The 22,843-nt window shown below is 45.9% G+C and overlaps 2 protein-coding genes across 5 annotated transcripts in view; one reads left to right on the top strand and one right to left on the bottom strand.

Moving 5' to 3' along the window:
* The window catches only part of KDM3A (lysine demethylase 3A), a 32,512-nt gene extending 30,678 nt beyond the window's left edge, over positions 1 to 1,834 (top strand). For all 3 annotated transcript variants that reach the window (XM_075499530.1, XM_075499528.1, XM_075499529.1), the window contains exons 24-26: positions 162 to 338; positions 421 to 555; positions 1,090 to 1,834. In XM_075499530.1, the coding sequence (XP_075355645.1) occupies positions 162 to 338; positions 421 to 555; positions 1,090 to 1,170 (393 nt within the window). In that variant the 3' untranslated portion in view covers positions 1,171 to 1,834. The remainder of the gene's footprint in view (positions 1 to 161; positions 339 to 420; positions 556 to 1,089) is intronic.
* A 3,352-nt stretch (positions 1,835 to 5,186) lies between these two features.
* On the bottom strand, positions 5,187 to 22,843 carry CHMP3 (charged multivesicular body protein 3). 2 transcript variants are annotated; one of them, XM_075499527.1, is made up of 7 exons: positions 22,733 to 22,843; positions 15,380 to 15,440; positions 10,819 to 10,998; positions 8,069 to 8,190; positions 6,783 to 6,897; positions 5,614 to 5,758; positions 5,187 to 5,334 (listed from the first exon to the last, which is right to left on the bottom strand). In XM_075499527.1, the coding sequence occupies exons 1-6, from the start codon at positions 22,775 to 22,777 to the stop codon at positions 5,625 to 5,627; spliced, it is 657 nt and encodes a 218-aa protein (XP_075355642.1). In that variant the 5' UTR covers positions 22,778 to 22,843; the 3' UTR covers positions 5,187 to 5,334; positions 5,614 to 5,624. The 2 variants fall into 2 exon arrangements, with proteins under 2 accessions (XP_075355642.1, XP_075355640.1); XM_075499525.1 differs by having other exon boundaries at positions 5,187 to 5,758.

Raw genomic sequence — 22,843 nt, 5'->3', positions numbered from 1 at the left:
GACTGAACAAGAATGCAAAACTTTCCTGGTGTAACTTTACACCTGAACACATGGCGCAAGTCACTCCATCTGGCATGTGTGCATGTGGAATACCACGGATACATCTTGATTGTCCAGTGAGGCTGGTATATTATAATACCTGTCGTCTTGTGACTTTCCAGGTTGCGGAAGAACAAGGTCAAGAAAACCCTGTAGATCACGATCCCATTCACGATCAGAGTTGGTACTTGGACCGATCGCTAAGAAAACGCCTTCATCAAGAGTATGGAGTTCAAGGCTGGGCTATTGTACAGTTTCTAGGAGATGTAGTTTTCATCCCAGCAGGAGCTCCGCACCAGGCAAGGACCAGGGACGCTGTTACAGCCTGACGGCTTGGGCAGACTTTTGAGCGCACGGCTAACGCTTGTCTCTTCTCTCTAGGTTCATAATTTGTACAGTTGTATTAAAGTTGCGGAAGACTTTGTATCCCCAGAGCATGTCAAACATTGCTTCTGGCTCACTCAGGAATTTAGATATCTGTCGCATACGCATACGAACCATGAAGACAAACTGCAGGTAACTTACCAATACTCAAGATGAACCCTGCCCCTCTGAACCCTTTCAAAAAAACCTGCCACAGAACAACAAAGAGCCCTCGCCAAACCTGGCAGGAGCGTGTCCACGCAACCCAAGTTGCTTTCTTGTTCAGGTCAGCTTTAACGCCTTGGATCTGGAAGAGGAATTTCCGTAGGTTTTTGAATTGTTACAGGTTTTTAGTAGTTTTGAGGAAGCCTTCTGAAACTTCCCTGAGGTTCTTTTGAAATATTTCTTTCTTCCATTTCTTGTTTTCCCTGTAGCTGAGCTTGCAATACGCTCCTCAAGCTACAGGGTTTCAGTTCATACCCTGTTAGAATTTGAACCTTATTTTCACGAGTTAGTGATTAAAGCGCAGCTCGTGCAGATGAGCGTGTCGAAGCTGAAAGGAGAGCTGCACGGGGTGTGGGGAAGAGGGAAAGTTGTGCAAGTGTTCTCTGTATGTCAGAGGCTTCCAGCCTGACCCCAGCCACGCTGTTTACCTGTAAAACTCAACGCCTTTTCTTTCCCTCCTAGGTGAAGAATGTCATATACCATGCTGTTAAAGATGCAGTCGGGATACTGAGAGCTAACGAATCCAGCCTTAGCAGACCGTAAAGTGGAAAGCCTTAACCACGCACGATGAAACGGAAGTGTCGGCAGCTGTTTTAACTACTCAGTCAGGACCTCTGTGGACTTTGAGATTATATGAATGTTACCTCATCTTCCTTTCAGCAGTACCAGAGGATCGTGGTACTATGTTCTGTGTATTCTTCCAATGTTTACAAACCTGATATGTATATGTAGTAATATGTATGGACTGTGGCATACTGTGAATGCTCAGTTGCAATAGAACTTTATATGGAGTTGCTCTCCAAACTGTACAAAATACCTCCTATAGAACTGTCGGAAACTATTCCAAATTACTCATTTGAAACATATTATTCAAGACGTTGTAAAGCTCCAATTTTTAAAATGTATTTTGGGGTGGGAGGAAGTACGGAGTCACCCGATTTAATAACCAATTTACATAACAATAAGAATGCAGTTCTGGAATTTCACATTAACATAGAACTAGCATTTAAAAGTAGCTTTAAGCTATTGTATAGTAACATAGAGATGGGGGTTCACCATCTTTAGGTAAATGTATTTAAATTTCTAAATGTTAAAAGAAACTTTTAATCAAATGTCTTCTGTTTGAAACCGCTCTTTAATTTGAACTGATGTTTGATTCTCTGGTTTTTAACACTGAATGGTCTACATAAAATTCTTCTATTTCAGATATTGTTCCTTGCCTGGCTTCTTCAATTGACTGTTAAAATGTAACTCATTTGGTGCAGTGCTTTGAAACGCAAAAGAAAATTGTGTATCCTGTACTGTTCATACTGGGTTTTAAAGTCTCTGAAGGCTTAGGGCATGGAACTTAGTGACAGATCTGTTCGTAGCTTTTCTTGGTTCACCAAAAGGTGGCTTACCTTGACGCTCAGCCAGTGCCACTACTATGGTCTGTATCAAATGAGCTCTGCAGCTTCAGTCCTAAATGGCACACGCGTTGCTCCAAAATCACTTTGAGAAAGACTGAAAACGTCATAAAACTTAAAACAGGCAGAGGGGTCAAGAGTGGAAAAGCGCATCTCTCACCTAACAAGATAAGTGGAGGTCTGTTCTCCACAGCCTTTCCAGCACTGAGGTGCACAGGATCGCTGGTGGGAAGAGCCAGGCAGGAGGGGAACTTCCTAGTCAGCCAAAAGTCACTTTTCTGAACTTCATGTAACAAATTGACAAACTCTGGGCAAATTCCCCTCCCTGTGGTACTTCACCTGCTGCGAATGATCAGCTTTAACTGCTCTGAGTCTGTCGCAGGGGACAGGAGTTTTTTCAAAGGAACTTCCTCTTATCCATCCCTTGGTATCTGGAGTGGAGCTGAGACTGCAGTGACTTGCGGGGAGTCAGTCTCTTAATCGAGTTAGAATAAAGTGGGCTCATAAAAGGTGTGTCTACTGTGAATAGGTGCATCTGCTTCCTTCCTCTCAAAATTGAGAACAACTCAAGCAGCAAAAGAAAACCCTAACCGAAGGTGGTGTGTGGTTATTGCCTGGCCGGTCCGTGCACGTGCCTTCCCGAAGGCTGGCTGCAGTGGCCTGCTCCAGGGCAGGTCCTGTTGTGTGTCAGACCCGCAGCTCTTTGTGACCGTTCACAGCTCGCTTTGCCTGTGCCGAGATCTGTAATGCTGGGTGAGGCACGGAGGCAGCTGTGAGGCAGCGCAAGCGCTGCGGTGTTCTCCTTCTGCGGGGAAATGTTCTGGTTTGCTTGGCTTATGCTGCTAGCTTAGATTCTGCTCAGTGACACATCTTCGCTGTGTTAGTGAGAACTTCCCTCCATCTCTACTTGCTGAGGCCTCTGACAGTTTCTAGTTGCTTCAGCTGGCTTTAGTTCTAAAGTTAGAAGAGCAATAAACCCTTGGTTTGGCATTTCACGCTTGAACTAGTTAAGTATCCCTAAAGGCAACGCTTTAGCTGAATGGTCTTTCTTGCAGTAGCGAGTTTGATGTAAATGAAACAAAGCAGTCTAATTGCTTTTCTTGGAGCCAGCTGCAGTATGTTGTGGTACCTGACCTCCCAGCAAGTGAAATGAGTCACGGTCATCTCGTACACACTTATGCACACACCTACAGATGAAAAGACCCATTGTTGTGCAACAGCAAAGTTCAAAATCCAACTTCAATCTGGTTTTATTGCAGCTGTTATCTAACCCATCTTACCAGCTCCTCAACTGCCTTTTTTTTTTCTCCTTTCTGCTCTGTCCTCTCTGGATTTTTAAGACCGTAAGAAACAAATTGTCCCATCTGCCTGTTCTTGTTACATTTGGGGGGGCTTGAATCGCCCTGAGGCCTTGGGGTTACTCTGCCTGCTGGGGATTGTCCCTGTGGCAGGAAGGTGAATGGTGCTTGGCCCCTCCTTGCTTTTTAGGGCTGAAACTGGAAGCTGTTGGACACCATCCAGGTGTCTGCGTGCCTTGTCTGCTCTTCCACCCTTGCTGTTGGAATACAATTGTTTATAGACTTAGTTTTCTTTTGGCAAGTCTTCCTTAAAATCAGAAACTTTCCTTTGCCTGTGAGGCTCTTGTGGCATCGACACGTGGATACTTGTTTTGCAAACTGCCTTTTGTGAGTCACGGCATCAGTTTTGCCTGAAGTTCTTCCTGGAGAGGAGACACTCACCTCTCCTTTGACCCTAAAAATGTGCCATTTAAGCAGCAGATGGCTTTTCATCACTTGTGGTTGTGGGATAGTGAGGTGATAGTACCTGGAATGGTTAAGAAAGCATCAGGATAGCTGAGTGAACCTCCCCATGGGTGCAGTACTTCAGTGACGGACAAAATACCAGATGAAGAGCTCTGGCCAGTGTCTGTTTGCCTGTAAGACTACTGAGTTCTGTTACTGGATTTGCAAATGAGCAGAGCAGGTAACACATGCCCCTGTCTCAGAAGTCTGGTCTCAGAAGTCTGGTGGGTACCAGATTTAGTTTTTATAAATCTTGAAAGACTGAAAAATGTAATTACAGGGATTGGTTCTGGGGTCAGTTGTGGTCCCAGACCTGACCAACTGCTGTCTGCAAGACGCTGCAGTCACCTCCCGTGGCACAGCCCTTTCCACTGTCTCAGGGGCTGGTGAACACCATCCGACCACCACCGTGAGTCAGGGCACGCCTCCTACCTCTGCCAGCTGATTTCCCATCACTTTCACCCCGTCTGTTTTAAGCTTGGCTCTTCAAGCTGTCTTTTCCCTAGCTGGGCTCCTTTTTCCCAACATGTGCAGGGTAGAGAAGACTCCGCTCTTGCCCTCTGTTCACTGAAAGGGATGGGAAGAGCACCTTTGCTGACGGGGGGCTTCCCCTTCCTTCTGCCCACCTTCCCCCAAAGCAGGGAGGTTAACCCTGCCCCAAGTGCTTCAGCTGCCCTCTCCTGCCCCCCGAAGAGTCTGGGCTGTTGAAGAGGAAAGCAAAACCACTCATGGTGTGCATTATCCCTTCTGCAAGTGACCAGCCTGTCTGTCAGGGCTGCTCTCACTCAGCTCCTGCAAAGCACGGAGCTGGCAGGGCTGACATTTGTCTTTTAGGAGTATGACTTACATGTGTCTTGGAGTGAGGAATAAAAAAAAAAAAAGCTTCTGGGGGTGGCCAAGATCAAGAGGGTAGGGCTTGTGCAGGCCTGGAAGCCTTCTCTGGTCACCTACGCTTGCCAGGGCTGAGGAGGGAGCACTCTCTCCTGGCAGCACAAGGCGGGCTGCTGCATCACTACGCCTGACCAGCCGTTCTTGCCTGCGGCAGAACTCCTGGCCCCGAAGGAAAGCCACGCAGCGGGACTGGCAGCCTGAGCCTGCCTTTGCTAAATAAGGCTCTCCCACGAACATACGATGCCTGGACAGCGCTGGAAGAGAGCAGCAATTAAATAGCTGCTCTGACTGGAAGCTTTTCTTTCGCTATGCTGTGAAGGCCCTAAATCTGCTAAAGACAAAAAAAAAAAAAAAAAAAAAAAAAAAAAAGGTGCTATAAAACCACAAGGAAGCTATTAGAGGTGGATATTGTTTGTGAAAAGAGTTTGAAGGGATGCAAACTGAACCGATGCACAGAAGCAACTGTTAAAAGCAGCTTTAATAAAATTTGTAGTGATTCAGAAAAGCAAAGATCTTACCACTGAAGGTTTGTGGTAGCAGATTGAGCCAAAGTGCCTTTTAGGGAAAGATGGTCCTTGAAGCTAAGAATGTATTTCAGGACTTTATATCTAAAAATACATAACATTACACCACCATTGCCATTTCACCACAGCCCCTCATGGGGGAAATGGGCTGAACAGAAAAGTGTAAGATAATCTCTACAGACTGCACTCCCCAAGAAGAAGTATATTACAGTAGTTTCTTGGCAAATACACTCCCCAGGAAGAAAAAAAAAAATATATATATATTACATAAAGTATTCTCACATATTAAGTTTTGCATTTTGAATGTAGGACAGAATATCCCATTGCAAAAAAAAAAAAAAAAAAAAGGCAAACTGTACACACTCGTTTCATCCTTAGCTACGGAGGGTAGCTAGTCGTGACTGCATTGCTTCAATGTCTTCCTCCTCGTCAACAGCAGCAGCTGCTCCCATGGGTTCGGGCTCTGGAAGAGCATCTGTGACTTTACTAGGAGCTTTACCCAAGGCCCCTGCAAACAACAAACAGGCTCGTTGTTAGTGTGCGTTAGGGCTTCATTTAATAATTAGCAGCTTTTAGGTACAGATATTTAAAATAATTCAACCTGTGACTTTTGGTAGAGGTCACACACAAGAACTGGTTGACTTGATGGGCCCTAGGCTGTTGGCTGATGCAACAGTACTGGCCTGGCAGCCCCTCCTGAGCCGGCTGGTGAGCCGGGGAGGAGCAGCTCCCGCCCCAGCCCTGCTGCTCGTCGTTCCCACCGCTCGCCCCGGCAGGAAAGGAGCTGCTCCCAGCCAGGAAACAGGATGGAAAAAAACAAAGCAGGATGTGAGGAACAAGAGAGGGCAACAAGCCAGCAGCAGGCACAAGGTAACAGCAGGGCAGGAGCTGGGGAACTGCACTTTCAGTGTGTTACAGCTGAACACAGCTCTGGTACCTACATTTGTCACACCATGTCACAAGAAATTCAGGTAAGGAGCATGCTAAGGATTATCTAAGTCAAATAACTAAACCAGTAGATCACTAGTTCGTGAGCTGTAAGGCAGAAGTTGGGGGTTTGGGTTGGGTTTTGGTTATAGGGGTTTTTTTGTTCGTTTGGTTTGTGGTTTCCCCCTACCCCCCCAACAACTCAAGACACTGACGGCATTTTACAGCCAGGAATCACAGCATAGCCTAAGAGTCAAGGCAACGCAGCTGAGTTTATTTCCTGGCTTCATTAGGAATAGTATATCCAGTCCGACAAATTTCACCTTGTTAAGAAGATCGACTGTACAAGCTTGTTAAAGCCTCAATTACAGAACTGCACAGACATCAGCTGATGCGTATTACTTATGCTTTACTGAACCGCACCGGCCTTCTCAGCCAGTACTCCCTGAGAAACCAGTTTGTCAGAGCACTCTGCCTATTAGCAAAGGCAAAGACACCACTGGGAAAGCACAGTTAAGTCAGAATAGACCAAGATTTAAATTGCTGTGTCGTACTGAACAGAGCGGGGGCGAGGCTCCACTCTCGGTGAACACACACAAACTCACCAGCTGTAATTTCAAAAAGGATTTTGTCAATTTCCATCTCGGCTTCCTCTTCCATTTCCTCCTGATCCTCCAGGCTTTCAAAGGTGTCCTCCAGCATTTCTTCTATAATACCAGCCTAGCAGAAAACAAAAAGGCAGCGCGTGATGCCCTTGGAAACAGCAGAGTAAGAGGACGCGCTTCCTATTTTCAAGATCAGGTTACGCCTAGCCCGGCATTTAACAACAAGCTTGACGCTCAAGCTTTTTGGATCAAGGCTATCCTGTTGCATGAGGGTTGGCCAGCACACCAGCCTACAGTTTAAGCACGTATCTGTACAAGCGGTGCACAGGAAAAGCAGTAAGAAAAGTGAGGATTAAACACACATGTTCTCACTTTGAAACCCTCAAGCTGTTATTCCTTGTCGTTGCATGTCTAAACACTGACAACTCAGATTGCTCCAAGTTTGCAGCTATATTTCACATGCTTCAGTCATGAAGCATAAATTGTATGACATGCAGTAAAATTAGTGTTTGACATAACTTCCCTTTTTTTATCTGCATCTGAAAACATTCCTTTGCAGGGCCTGCAACCCAGGTACGGCCAAATTGTTCTGGTGCACAATGGTAAAATTATTAAGAAATAAGCTGATTTGACCTAAACAATCTGGAGTGGTAAGAGGGGGAAAAAGGCAAAACAACTTTGGTAGCTGAAAAGAAAATAACCACGATAGAGAAGTAGCATACTATAAAATCAGAGCGCTTTCATCGGATGGAGACACTATGCTAGGTGTTTTAAACCCAGTATCAGAATAGCCGTCTTGCCTACGATGGGATTTTCAGCTTCCCACTCCACAAGAGGCTGTGGTGGGTCTTTCTTAATGAACATTTTCACCCCTGAAAGCAGGAAATTCGGTCTCCCCAGCACAGAGAGCAGCTCGGGGATACGGGCAGTCACTGGGCACAGGCATGAGCCCTGCTGTGAGCCTCGGTCTCCCCCTGCTCTTGGGACTAGGGAGGAGTCCAAGCTGCAACCGCTCTGTATGGGGACTGGTCTTCCTTCTTCCATCCTCAACCTGAGCAGTTTTTTTCAGCTGCAAGCTTTACACCAAACATATTGCAGGTATCAATCAGGGTTTTCCCCACATACAGGAACTTGCTAGAAAGTCCCCAGCTATTAGTGTGTTACTTTAAATTCTGTTTGTTAGAGCTCGCACAAGCCCTCTGACAAAGGGGCCACCTAAGCGGTTGCACAGCACGCTAACAACCACCTCTTGTTCACCCAAGTCTTATTTATGTTATAGATCTTACCTTCATCATCTCCTTGGACAACTCCCTCATCGTTGCTTGGATTTCAGGGATTTTGACTAGATTTTGCATAGCTTTCATGACTTCTGTGCTCTTCTGCAATGAACCTGCTACTCTCAGGACAGCTGGGAAGGAGAGGCATAGAAAAGCTTGAATGATCCATGCACCACCAAAAGGAGAGAAATTATATCCTCCATACATGAGGAAATGTATGAAATTTGTTTGCATTTAGGCAATTTAATTAAAAAAAGAAATGGGCATCCTGCTTCTTCATTCTTGTCTACCTTCCTGGAAACGCTCAACTCCTACCCACATTGGAAAAAATACGTTTCTAGCAAAGATACTGGTCCTGTGGGATTACCTGGAGCAATCCAGATTGCCTGCAGAGAGATTTCCACCCCCTTGCACTCCAGTTCATAAAGAGATATCCCCCAGGAGCTCTTGCCTGTGCCCCTCAGCAGCCAGAGGTCTTGCTGAGGGTTTCACCAGCAGAGCTACAGTCCAGCTCCACGTCTGGCTGCTGACCAAACTAGTGACCTTCCGCCTGACATCAGGTAGGGGAAACTAACTCTGGCAAAAGTTCTAGTGCAATAGTTTCACAGCGAACAGCAAGCTAGAAAATTAATACTGAAGCAGATAAGCTGGAACTAAGTGTAGTTTAAACTGAATTTAATAATACTCTTTCCAGAAGCTATTCTCATAATATAGCTTAAAAGCTCTTCTCATATATGTTGATATACCAAGATCAAAATGCAATAACTAAGGATACTTTGAGGTTCTTGAATTGTGCCATCTAACTTCGCAGCTTCCTAACCATGGAGAACTTACCTATTTGTACATAAAATGGTCACTCCTTAATGAAGCAAAATGAAGGTACAGCATATATTATTTTTCATTTTAATACTTAATTTCTTTAAGAACATTACACTTGTAATGTTAACAAACTAACAGACATCTTGCCTTTAGCAGTCATTTCCCCAAGATGAAGCAAGTTAATACAAAACCCAGACTGAATTCTAGATTCCTTCCTATTGCTTGGGTAAGTGTATCAGAACATTCCCAGTAAGACGAAGATGCCGGTAGTGGTAATGAGGAGTTTTTCCTTTTAAAGGACACCTCAGGCTGCAAGGATGGCCTCTGCTTCCCTTTCCTGAATGAGGTACACGGGGAGCCTATCATAAGATTACACTTAAGGTTCACATTGCAACTCCTGATTTATCACTCATCTAGTGTTAAAATCTACTAGCAACTAGCTTGGATAATGAAACACTTTGCCATTTCAGTGCATGTTAGCCTCAACCAAGTCTCTCCCTGGCTTTGATGCTTTCTGCTCTGCTCTCGTTGCAGACTGGAATGCTCTAAGGTATGGAAAATACTGCAGGAAGCCTAATACAACAGATTTCTGATGTGGATAAGGAACGAGGAATGAGGGAAATATGCTGGTACTGGGGGAGCACAAAGGACCAAGCAGGGTTTACAGAGAGCTAGGTATTAAGCCACAGGGCAAATCGATTAATCCACATTAAGGAAAGCAAACACTGTCCCCCCATCTCCATTTAGGACTTAGTAAGTGTCCTAAGACTCTTGCTAAAGAAACAATAATTTACAAGATGAAGGGAATTCTACTGAAGGAAATAAACCTCGCGTTACAGATCCTGTCAGAATCAGTAACAACAACAGGCTCCACAAGGATACAGGGATATTAGGCACGCATTCAAACTTTACAAACACACACTAAAAACGTGCCCCAAATTACTGGAAGAGAGTTCTGTTTCAGAGCACGTGATTCTCATGTCACTGCAACCCTCAGGCTCTGAGGAGAGGTGTTATATTATCTGTTGAGCAGCTAATCAGAGGAAACACAGAGAGCCAGCGAGGATCTAGGGAACAATGAGGGGTAGGAACCCCAGGAAGCTAACTGGGAGCTCCATGACTACTCCAGAGCCCAGGGTGGGAAACCCATCCAAGACAGGGCAGTGGGGAAAGGGTCTCCAGAACATCCTGCGGACTGAAGGGTCTTATTGCCTACAGGGATATAGGACTCGGTATGGGATGCTGGGGAAAAGAGTGTTTTTTGAACCAAGAAAAACTTACTATGGAATCTTTTAAGGGGATTGCAGGAATGTGATTGAACACGAGAAACTTTTTATTGGATGTTTAGGGGAAGGACTGAAGGTGGAGAAAGGGAAGGATCAAGGTGGACCAGGGAAAACCACAAACCTCAGGGGCCTACAGGTCCAGGTACCAGCAGCTCAGGCAGAGGAGAAGATCTGGGGCCAGTTACCAGATACATGGCCAGCTTAGACTGAGTGTCTGAGAGCAGCTACTGGAACAACCCATATATTGTGCATGTGTGTATAGATATGTATTCTACTAGTGGACCTCAGTCCTGATCAGCTGAAGAGGAAGACCAGGATTGAGCTGTCAGTGCTGTTCACGTTTGTGTGAAAGCTGCGTGTGTTTACATGGGCGCTGGTAAAGGTGCTGCTGTAAGCATGTGTGGCCGTGTGTGCCTACTGGGAATAGGTGCTCAGCCTGGCTGGATGTGGGGACGTGGAACTGCAGCAGCCTCACACCTCTGGGCCTGCTACGGGCGGAACTTCCCTCGGTCCTGAAGCCCACTGGAACCAGCTGCCTTTCACAAGAATAGGACTGCTTACAAATTCAAGCTCTGTCTGCATTTGACCTTGGTTCTGAAAATGGAAACCCAGACCTCACCTCTAAAGCTAGAAGCGCTTAGAAGGTGTTCTTACCAAGCTGGTTCTTCATCCCCATGAGAACAGAGTTCATGTGAGCTTTGGATGCATAGAGTTTGCTTACAGCCTTTCGAGAGCGGATCAGTTCCTTTGCCAAGATCACACACACATCTTTCTGACCCTTTTTGGCAGCATCCTTTATCGACCGCTTCACCTTCTCCTCTTCTCTCTGGATATCTGGAGTACAGAAAAACACAGCAAATAGCGTTAAACTGCTAAGGATTTGGAAGAGAAACCAGTCATTTGTTGGGGTGTATTTTCAATACAAAGAATCGTTTCTGCTTGATTTCAGATCCCCCCCTATCCCCCTGTTACTCAAAGACCTTGTTCTAGGCTGATTTACATGTTAGCTGATTAATTCAACTAAATATTAATAGGAAAATTCTCATTACTAAACATCCAGCTCTGTAATTTCCTTTGCAGTTAAGAGTACTGTAAAGGACTGTCCAAGAATATCACTGCATGAAGCTGAGCGGACTAAGATGAATTCTTAAGAAGCAAAAAAGGTCCAGTAAGAACAAAGCACTCCGAGATGACTACTTGACTTACAACTTCAGAATAACTTCCTGACTATTAAACTGGCCTGATTTATGTATATAAAATACATACACCCATATATAATATATACACACACAGTTTAAGACTACTGTACTGATTTCCTGCTTACAAGATTACCTCTTCCATGTTCATCACCAGATAGCCCTACTTCACCAGGAAGGAACAACGTTGTCACAAGGAGTTTAAAACTCATAGTCTCAGAAGATAGACAGGCATTTTACTAGCAAAAATGTTTTCCTGTCAGACTACATTCAAAGCTTAACCTGTAGGCCCACCTTCAAGTGAATTTGCGGGCTGTTGTAGGCAAAATTGTCCTCACTGTTTCTAAATCCCTGAAATGTGTTTTTCTGAAAAAAAATACATTCAGAAAGATTGTAGAAAGCTGATCTCTCAGAAGCTAGAAAGTCTTAGATATACGCTGCCTTTAAAAAAATTTAAAAAAGCATGACCATTTATATAGTGAATTTGTAAGGGTGTGCCCACAACTTTAAGAGTTACTTAAAACCACAGATTTGTTAACTACTGCCAAAAAAAGCCTTCATCCTTGCAGATTGACTGAATTATTCCCCCCGTCAGGCACAACTCACTGAGCCTCAACTGGATACACAGCCAAGTCTATACTTGTACTTAAGGAGTTAAGGTCCTGAGTTTATACTGCTCATACTTTAAGACACATGTGTTAGGTGTTTCTATAAACTGGCACATTCAAATTATAAGCTAGCTGGCTGGTGCCAAAGCTATGGATAATTTATCAGTGAAAACTAGTATGCTGGTAAATCGTTAGTTATAACTTAAAGCAGTCTGTTCCAACTCTCTTGGTATCCAGCTTCATTCAACAGCTTTTTATAAGAGCATGCTGGAGTAGGAGTACTGAACTAAGTCTGTACAAAATGAGCACCAAATAGTTGGATTTGCAATATTGCAATATACTAAATAGGCTTCCGTAAATAACGTAGGTTTCTCTAGCAAATCTGGGGTGACTGTTCACACAGAGCCAGATAACGCTGGCTGTGTACAGCAGAAGCCAGGTACCTCAAAAAACTCAGAGTAAGAAATGCAGGAACAAGCAGGGGCTAAAACACACCCTTCCTTTCCCAGACTCAGCAATAAATTAGCCACTGATGAAATGTGAATCCATGAGTCTGGAAAAAAATTATCCTAAAGTAAATAAAGAATTCAAATAATAATGGTTAGGCTCACCTTCCTGCGAAGAGTTGAAGGAAATGACCACAAGAACAGTTATTTCTAGCAAAGGCTTTGTTCAAATTTGGTTTTGTTTGAGTCTTCTTGATTTATAACAGACAGAAGTTACATGTAGGCAAGAACCAGAAGTCGCCCTTTTATAAAACCAAAGGCATCAACACATACTTTTTGGCACAGGCCAACTTGGAGACTTCGACATAGCTTCTCACGTAGGCATTAATGAACCCTGTACTCAAGATGAGTCACTCTCTCAATATCATTCAATGGCATCTTTATCCTAAAGGACCGGCAGAAATCTGTAGGATCATCATCAGAAAAACATACTCCTTGTTGCTTCCCCACTATTATCTGCAGAAATGTCACAAGCTTGAAGACATCTGTATGTCAGACATGGGAGTGAGCCAAGTCCCAGCATATCAGAACAGGTAGGAAACTGCTGAAGTGCTACAGCACAAACCAGAAAGCACCAAGAGTACTCCAGCAGTACTGAGGAATTATGACACTCACTTTGCCAAGCTAAAAATAACCACAAGTATTGTGTTACTACATCCAAACTAGGGTAGTGGGGCCCTGTACTGGAGCGAATGCTTTCACTTGCATGACGAACTGCTGAATATGAGATTAGTGGCATAAAATATGCAAGAATGGTCAACGCCACCTTTGAAGGTCAATGCCAGCTATGCACCTCTAGTGAGCCAAAGTCATTACACCAGTCCCCTCTGCAGCACTACCAAGCACAACAGAGGCACAAAGCAGTCCAAAGCACCTGTGAGAGGGACTTGCAAGCTCAGTAAAGCATGAAGTTACTGTATTACTCCAACTACATTAACTTGAAAAATTCAATTCTGAAGTCACAAGGATACCAAGGATACCTTTCATTTCTTCAAACCTTCCAAGCCCTCAAAAGCAACATACACCAAACAGAAATCACGACAACAGCAAGAGTCCAACAACAGATGGTTTGAAACAGCATGTTGCTATATTAGTAACTGCGCTGACTGGGCAAGCCAAGTGTTTGAGTGATCCAAGCCCACGCAGTTCATCCCAGGTGGGTCTGAGTGTTGCCATATCAAAACATCTAGCAGAGCCTTCCCCAGGGAAATTAAAACAGGTCCCAGCTCAGCATCCTTACTCAAAGATTACAGCAATTTCCTGGGTAAATCTCAATCCAAATGATAAAGCACGGCAGAATCCAATTACAGTGGGTAATTTTTGAAACAAAACAAAACAAACAAAAAACAAACAAACAAACAACAACAAAAAACCCAACCCAAAACAAAACAAAAAAACCCACACACCACCAAAACCCAAACCAAAACCCTTTAGTGGCATGTGGCTGTCAACTCTCAGCAACAGCCTGCTAGCTGGATAAGTGTCCAGCAGAACTATGTACTTCCACAGCTGACATTTGGTACGATGTGAAATCCTAGCACAATAGGGGCATTACAAAGATATTCTGTACTTTATTTTAATGGGATGCAGGTGGTTGGTGGTTAGTCTAAGCTCTTATGTGCTGAACTGTATTTCTTTGAATGTAACACTCTGAAATACATATACAGAGATGTTTAAAGCTGTTACAATAATTAGATTTACATCCACATCAAAATGTCAGACTACCACATGACCCAGTATCTATATAGGCCATTAGAAGTATTATGGCATGCATAAAGTTGAGAGAAAACCAAAATTTCAAGAAACCATCAATAGTGAACATGCGGGTAGTTTGCTCCCATGGAAGATGCGGCCCCTAAAACATACTCTGCTAATAACATCAGCCATGTTTCAGTTGGTCTGTGCCCGATACAGCCACACAAAGTGCCTTGGAGAATGCAAAACAATTCACAAGCATAATGAACATCACTGTACATTGGTTTTCCTGGAAGAGGCATAAACCCTGTCCTCATCTGTAAAATGAGGACAAAGACAGACTTTGTACTGCACAAGCATCTCTCTCCAACCAACTCGTACAAATCTACAAGTGGGAGAATATGTGAACCCTGCCAGCTTAGCCCAGAAGTATGGGGCTGGGGAGGAAGGGGGAAGGGAGAATGTACTCCTTGAGGAGTCACTCAAAACAGACATGTGCCTAATAACCAGATGATGACACAAAACATCCTTTACCAGCACATCCCATGGACCAATCCTGAGGGCAGGGTAGAAGACAAAAAGGGGAAAACAGAATCTGCCCCAAACCTATTTTCAGATTCTGGGAAGGCGGGCAGAAGAGGGAACAAGAAACTGAACTAGCAGCAGTGTAATAATAAGCAACTCCTCTGCTTTTCAAGACCTCTTCAAAAGTGTAATGCCCATAATTTAACAGCAAAACTCCCACTGAGAAAAGTCTTTTTTTTTTTCCTCTTCTCTCCTGTTCGCAATTTTCTCAAGCTGACAGCAAGCTACTTTTGTTTAGCATGTGCACTTCATGCCAGTACATACCTGTGGAACTTTCTACATGTGTAATTACATACCACACCGATACTATTCATTAAATCAATGTGACTGAAGTTCTGGGTAATAAGTCTAATTCATCTTATAAAATGGAATTTAAGAGCATTACGTCTTAGTGGAAGCATACAATATTCAGGTTCTTTTGAAAATTTTACTTGGAGAACGTCACAATGACGTCATTTTGTAACACAGACTAAGTCTGGCCCCAGGATCACATTCATCTTCCTTTATTCCAGATGCGATAGAGTATCCCAGGCTATTAGATTTCACAGCCTCCCCCAATTAAAGCAGAAAAAACTTGAAGGCAGAGAGGGGAAGGAAAAACAAAAAATTAAACATAAGTACAAACCTCTGATCTGTCTATCAATCACTCTCATTTCTTTCCTTATCTTCAAGGACCATTCATTGACCTTAAAAAGAGAAAGTGAGAGTTACTTGAAAGTCCAACTTTAAAACTATGCTCTTATACTTTCATGTAACTTAACCATTCGATATCAAAAGATGCACTTCACGATGCACAAGCTTTAAGTTATGAGTCATGTTTAAATATTTCATTATTCAAATAAAAAAAACATTGCAGAGATACCACCAATTATTGCACTCCTCTTACCATTCAGACAAGGAGTTAAGGAGGACACGATTTGTGAACTGGAGACACTCACTGCCTGGCTAACTTCCCACGTCACAGTGACGTCGCTGTGCAGAGGGAACATGCCGCAGGGGGTTTCAGCATAAGGTAGAAACTTTTGCATGGGATGACAGCACCAAAAGTGCTACTACCCTTTTCAGTCAGAAGGAGCCCCAGGAGGTCTCCAAGACAACCTCCTTCTCAAAGCAGGACCAAGTTCAGAGTTGAGACAGGTTGCTTGGGGCCTTGTCCATTGAGTTTTGACACCGTCCGAGGACAGAGACTTCACAGCCGCTCTGGGCATCTCTCCCAGCACTTAGTTGCTCCTGTGGTGAGGAACTTCCCTCATGTCCAATTCAGAATTCTCCTCTGGCCACCTGTGGCTATAGCCTCTTTCCAGTCACTGGGCACACCTGAAAAGTACCTGGCTCTGCCTTCACTAAAACCCCAGTAGGGGCAGTGAAAGGCTTTAGACTCTTGCCTTTTCGTCTTCTCTTCACCAAGCTAAAACAAGCCCAGCTCCTTCAGCCTCTCCTCCTGTATCATGGACTCCAGTCCTCTGCCACTTTGGCGGCCCTCTGCCGCAGTCTCCCCAGTTTGTCGATATCCTTCTTGAACTGGGTGCCCAAACCGAGACACTGTTTTGCAGATGTGGCCTTGTTAATGCCAAATGCAGCAGAGTAACTGAACAACCATTTGCCTCAACTTGATGATTACAATTCACTAATGCAGCCCCATTTGCCCTCACCGCTGCAAATGCACACTGCTAACTCAGTTTATTATCCGTGGGAAGCCCAGGTCCTTTCCTGCAGAGCTGCTGCCCAGCCAGCCCCAGGCTGCACATCCCTACGTGCAGCGATGGTTGTCCCACATACATAACCCTGCATTGCTCAACATAGTGAGGTTCCTGCTGGCCCATTCCTCCCACTTGCTCAGGTCCCTCCCTCTACAGGGCAGCTCTGCCCTCCAGCTTCCCTTCCCCTGCATTTGGTGGGGTTCAAACACAGCCACCCCCTCTACAGCTTCCCTCCTGGAACCCACCAAGATCTCTCTGTTCCAGCACTCCTGGCTCCCCCAACACAGGCTGCTGAAGGAGGTGGGGAGCACCACTTGCCCTGACCACCCCTCTGGGGAAGCGGAGATATCAGACAGGCAGCAGCTGCCAGACATCCAACTGAGAACTGGAAGCACTTGTGGTAAACGAGGAAGCAGAGAGGGGCTGTAGAACCAGAATCAAGAATTCTGGCACAGAGTGCCAAATGCTTCTGGAGCTCTGATGCTACTGCTATTATTAGCAGCACAGATTTTGCACAGTATCTAAAAACCCCTAAGTATTAAGATGACCTCTAGTTCATGGATCCACTTGCACACTGTACATGCCACTGCACAGGCCACTCAAGAAGTCTAGTTGGCTGTATGAATAGTTCTGTATGAAAATCACCCTGATTTTTATGTGATTTTTTAAATTCAAATAAAAAGCTTCGTCTACCTGAATAAGCTTTATAACAGAACTGTAAAAAGCATGCTCTTCAGTGCATGAGCCCAGCAGAGCAAGACAGATTCTTAGACTTCTACCGGTCTCAAAAGAAGTGCTCTCAGTCACAATGAACAAGACCACATTTTGACTACAGACAACAACCACCACCTGAGTTGCCCAAGCATAAAATCTGCTGGAAAAAAACCCACAAAAGCCTAGCAGAGCTCTGTGTGTACATTATGGGTGTGCAGAAGTTTTGAAGGGGTTTCAGAAAGCTTCTGTACCTTTTAGTTGAATCCTGTTTTATTACAGGGAAAAAAAAAACCCACCCTTGCTGGACCGACTGCAGCCTCTCCTCCTGCTGTTCAGGATAGGGCAAAGAAATTTCATGTAGATTCATTCCTCACCCTGATAAGAGGCTAAGAAGGTCCCTCTTTTGAGTATGCCTATACTAGATGGAGAGAAGAGGGGAAAGAGACTGAGGTAAAGCATGACTGAACTCTGGCTGGCCACCTGTCACACCTCAAATGTAAGATCTAGAGATTTGCTCTACAAGTTGTATTCTGGAACAAACCAACATTTATTAAGCCTTCATGTACAAGCACAATCGGCAACTGTCAAATGAACTACAGCAGGATTCACAGATTCTGCCTCTGTGATGCACAATCCAGAGCAAAGACACCATTAAACCACGACTGGTCGTATGTTGCCATCAGTCCCTGATAACTCCAACAGCAGAAAACTCTTTGATAGTTCATCCCTAATACTGCCCAGGAATAAGCTGCTTCACACAACTGTCCTCATAAAGACAGAGCTGGGTGCTTCTTAATTCCCTGGTCTTCCCAACATGCATCACCAATTTTGTGTGTAAGAAGAGGAGGAAATCCCATTGACTCTCATCTAGACTACCGCATGCTTCCAGTTACATGAGACAATTTGTTTAGCAGTAAAGAAGTTGTATTGCTGACCTCACGCAGGACACCAGGGATATGGCTACAAACCATGGTACAATGCAGCGCAGAGGTAGCAATGCTGGGAATAGAAGTGCTTTGGTCAACTAAGCAAGGCTAATTACCCTGAGCACAACTCCATGCTGATGAAGCTAATCTGCTTCCAGTTCTGACATAAACAAAAGCATCGTTCTCACAGCACCGCATCACACTGGAGAGTCAGCCAGCAAAACACTAAGCTGAAATCAACCACTCAGACTACACTGGAGGAAAACCACTTTTTAGGCTCAAACAATCCAGGCATGGCATTAAACGTATAGTAGACCCCCAGCTTTAGACAGGCTGAAATGCATCACTAGCTCCTCACAAGGACTGAACACAAAGGGAACCTTGTGGTTGGTGTCTACTACAGGCCACCTGATCAAGGAGAGCCTACTGATGAAGACTTCTTTCTCCAGCTACAGGAGGCATCATGCTCGCAAGCTCTTGTCCTACTCAGGGACTTCAACCACCCCGACATCTGCTGGAAAAGTAGCACAGCAAGCTGTAGGCAATCCAGGAGACTTCTGGAGTGCATTGAGGATAACTTCTTAACCGAGGTAATAGACACCCCTACCCAAGGGGATGCAATACTGGACCTGATGGTCACCAATGCAAGTGAGCTCATCAGTGATGTCAAGACTGGAGGCAGCCTAGGCTCCAGTGATCAATGCACTGGTGGAGTTCACAGTCCTGAGGGATATGGGACAGGTGAGGAGTGCAGTCAGGACCCTAAATTTTAGGAAAACGAAATTCCAGCTCTTCAAGGAGTTAGTCAGTAGGACCCCCTGGGAAACAGTCCTCAGAGACAGGGGAGCAGAACAGAGCTGGCAGATCTTTAAGGATGCTTTCCATAAAGTGCAAGAGCTCTCAGTCCCCAGATGTAGGAAATCAGGCAAGGAAGGGAAGAGACCAGCATGGCTGAGTCAAGACATGCTGGTCAAACTGAAGAGCAAGGGGGAACCGCACAGGCAGTGGAAGCAGGGACAGGTAACCTGGAAAGAGTATAGGGATGCTGCCTGCTTGTGTAGGGATGGGGTCAGGAAGGCCAAGGTGCAGCTGGAGCTGAAGTTGGCAAGGGATGCAAAGAATAACAAGAAGGGCTTCTACAGGTATATCAACCAGAAAAGGAAAGTTAAAGAAAGTGTACCTCCACTGATGAACAAGAATGGTGACCTAGTATCAACAGACTGAGGCTGAGGTACTCAACAACTTTTTTGCTTCAGTCTTCTCTGGCAACTGCTCTCCTCACCCCTCCCAAGTCAATGGACGACATGTTGGGGACCAGGGGGGTAAAGCCCCTCCCACTGTAAGGGAAGATCAGGTTTGTGACCACCTGTGGAACCTGAACATATATAAGTCTATGGGACCTGATGAGATGCATCCCAGAGTCCTGAGGGAATTGGCTGATGTAGCTGCCAAGCCACTCTCCATGATATATGAAAAGTCATGGCAGTCAGATGAGGTCCCTGGTGACTGGAAGAAGGGAAACATTGTGCCCATCTTTAAAAAGGGTAGAAAGGATGACCCTGGGAACTACTGACCTGTCAGCCTCACCTCTGTGCCTGGGAAGATCATGGAACAGATCCTCCTAGAAGCTATGCTAGAGCACATGGACGACAGGGAGGTGATTCGAGACAGCCAACATGGCTTCACCAAGGGCAAGTCCTGCCTGACCAACCTAGTGGCTTTCTGCAAGGGAGTTACCACATCAGTGGACAAAGGAAAAGCAATAGATGTCATCTATCTGGACTTCTGTAAAGCCTTTGACACGGTCCTCCACAACATCCTCCTCTCTAAATTGGAGAGGTACAGACTTGATGGGTAGATTGTTCAGTGGATAAGGAATTGGTTGGATGGTCACATCCAGAGAGCGGCAGTCAATGGCTCAATGTCTAGATGGAGATCAGTGACAAGTGGTGTCCCTCAGGGGTCTGTACTGGGACCAGTGCTGTTCAATGTTTTCATCAATGACATTGACAGCGAGATTGAGCGCACCCTCAGCAAGTTCGCAGATGACATGCCAGAAGGACGGGATGTCATCCAGAGGGACCTGGACAAGCTGGAGAAGTGGGCCTGTGTGAACCTCATGAGGTTCAACAAGGCCAAGTGCAGGGTCCTGCACCTGGGTCGGGGCAATCCTCGGTTTCAATACAGGCTGGGGGATGATGGGATTGAGAGCAGCCCTGCGGAAAAGGACTTGGGGGTACTGATGGACAAAAAGCTGGACATGAGCCAACAATGTGCACTGGCAGCCCAGAAGGCCAACCGTATCCTGGGCTGCATCAAAAGCAGCGTGGCCAGCAGGTCGAGAGAGGTGATTCTGCCCCTCTGCTCTGGTGAGATCCCACCTGCAGTACTGCGTCCAGCTCTGGAGCACAAGGACATGAAGCTGTTGGAGCAAGTCCAGAGGAGGGCCATGAAAATGATCCGAGGGCTGGAGCACCTCTCCTATGAGGACAGGCTGAGAGAGTTGGGGTTGTTCAGCCTGGAGAAGAGAAGGCTCTGGGGAGACCTTATAGCAGCCTTCCAGTACTTAAAGGGGGCCTATAAGAAAGATGGGGACAGACTTTTTAGCAGGGCCTGTTGTGACAGGACAAGGAGCAAGGGTTTTAAACTAAGGGAGGGCAGATTTAGACTGGATTTAAATAAATTTTTTCCAATGAGGGTGGTGAGGCACTGACCCAGGTTGCCCAGAGAGGTAGTGGAGGCCCCATTCCTGGAAACATTCAAGGTCAGGCTGGACGGGACTCTGAGCAACCTGATCTAGTTGAAGATGTCCCTGCTCTTGCAGGGGGGTTGGACTAGAAGACCTGTAGAATCCAAAGCATTCTATGATTCTATGAAGATGTTTGCCCTGTATCTTTCATCCAGTAAGTTATTTCGCATCAACAGACAGCGAGCATACAAACAAACCCAGGGTGTCTCACTGCCATCACAAAAATCTCAACCTCTTCCCATCATCAGCCACCTCCTGTGGTGCTGAGATTGCTTTCTGTAACCCTACTCAGGGACAGTATCTCATGTACAGCTGCCAGCAGACACGAGGTAAGCGGTGCTGTTTCCCCATCATCTAGTAAGCAGAAATAACAACTCCTTCCTTCTAAAGCTGCGTAGTTAGATACAGGAGGAAAGAAATTTCTTACTATTAATGGGTTTCTCAACAGCACTGTTATGACCTGTGAAGTCATCATGCCAGCATGCAACCCAAGAACGTGCTCATGACTGCAAGGCGACCCACGTCATTTCTCCCTACGGGTCAGACACGCCTATTTTCTAACGCCTTTGCAGGCTTTTCTGCAAACAGCTCCAAGATGACCCACAGACAGGCTGTGTTACTAGAAAACACAGCAAGCTTGTCAGTTATGGAAAGGGAAGAGTGGTTGTTGGACATGAAACAACAAGAACTCATCCGTGCCGTATAACCACATCATGCAGGTTAAATGGTTGTCTGCTGCTTTATCCCTCCATTAAGAGCAGCAATCTCCAAACCCCATTTCTCTGTGGTATCTTCCAACACTGCTCATGAATGGAGCAAACTATAATCAGCCTGCATGGTGCTCTGACACAGGTAGAGGAAGGAGGGAAAGTACGCTATCAAAAGTTTATTCCTTATCTAACGCTATCACCCCACAAGCGATGACTACAGCCTGCTCCCCTGGGACCTGGTTGCTACAAAGCAGCAGGGAATATCTGTGACACTGCAGCTCTTCTAAGCCTTCAATTTCAGTATCTGTCACCTTCTCCCTGTTGCTTTTTTAGTACCTCTAATGTATTTGATCTTTCCCCCACCAAATAGATTTTTTTATTGATATATTAGTAGTGATTTATGAAAGGAAACAGTTAAATCCATCAGTATCTCGATTATTTCATTTCACTGTAACATTATAAACGTGTGGGTAGAAGCAAGGCTTACAAAGTATGCCTGCAGACTCAAAAAAACACCAAGTGCCAATATTTCAGCTATTCATATTTTTAAGCCTGATTTTGCAGCAGGAGCTAGAAGCCCCTAATGAAGCCAGAGAGCTAGAAGTTATGGAAGACAGCTAACAACAAGCTAAAAATCCAGGAACCGCTGACTAAGCCTCCCCAAACCACACCACCCAGGATGCATCGCTCCTTTGGCTACTGCTTCTGTGGCCCTGAGAAGCCCCCCCCAGGTTTCTGCACACCCCCAGGCTGCAGGAGCGCTCTGACAGCGAGCCGAGCGCGCTAAGAAGTTGCTGCATTTCAGAAGAAATGAAGTAACCGAGCGCGGGTGCCCCCAGCCCGTTTGGGGACGGAGTACCGGGGCTCTTCACCTGCTGCTGAGGCCCAGCCGCCACAGCGATACCCTGGGACAGACCTCACCGGGGCACCCCGCCCGCTCCAAACCCTCCTCTCCCCCGCTGCGGGGGTGCGGGCTCGCCGCTTCCCCTCAGTCCCGGGCCGGGTGCTGTCAGGCGAGGGCCCCGGCGCCACAGTGCCTCGCCCAAGCCGGGCCCGGCTCCTCCGCAGCCCCCGCCCGGCGCCATAGCAACGCCGTGCACCGAGGCCGCCGCCCCCGAGCCACACGTCCCCGCCGCCTCCCAGCCTCCGCCTGAGGCGGCGGCGCCGCCAGGGCCTCACCAGCTCCTTGGGCGGCTTCTCGGGGGTCTTCCCGAAGAGGCCCATGGCGGCAGCCGCCTCGCGCCGCCCGGCCCTTCCGGGTTCCCGACCCCGCCCGCTGTCAGGGGCGGG

This window comes from Mycteria americana, chromosome 4 (genome assembly GCF_035582795.1).
Source record: "Mycteria americana isolate JAX WOST 10 ecotype Jacksonville Zoo and Gardens chromosome 4, USCA_MyAme_1.0, whole genome shotgun sequence".
Lineage (NCBI taxonomy): Eukaryota > Metazoa > Chordata > Aves > Ciconiiformes > Ciconiidae > Mycteria > Mycteria americana.
This window is presented reverse-complemented; position numbering and strand designations above follow the sequence as displayed.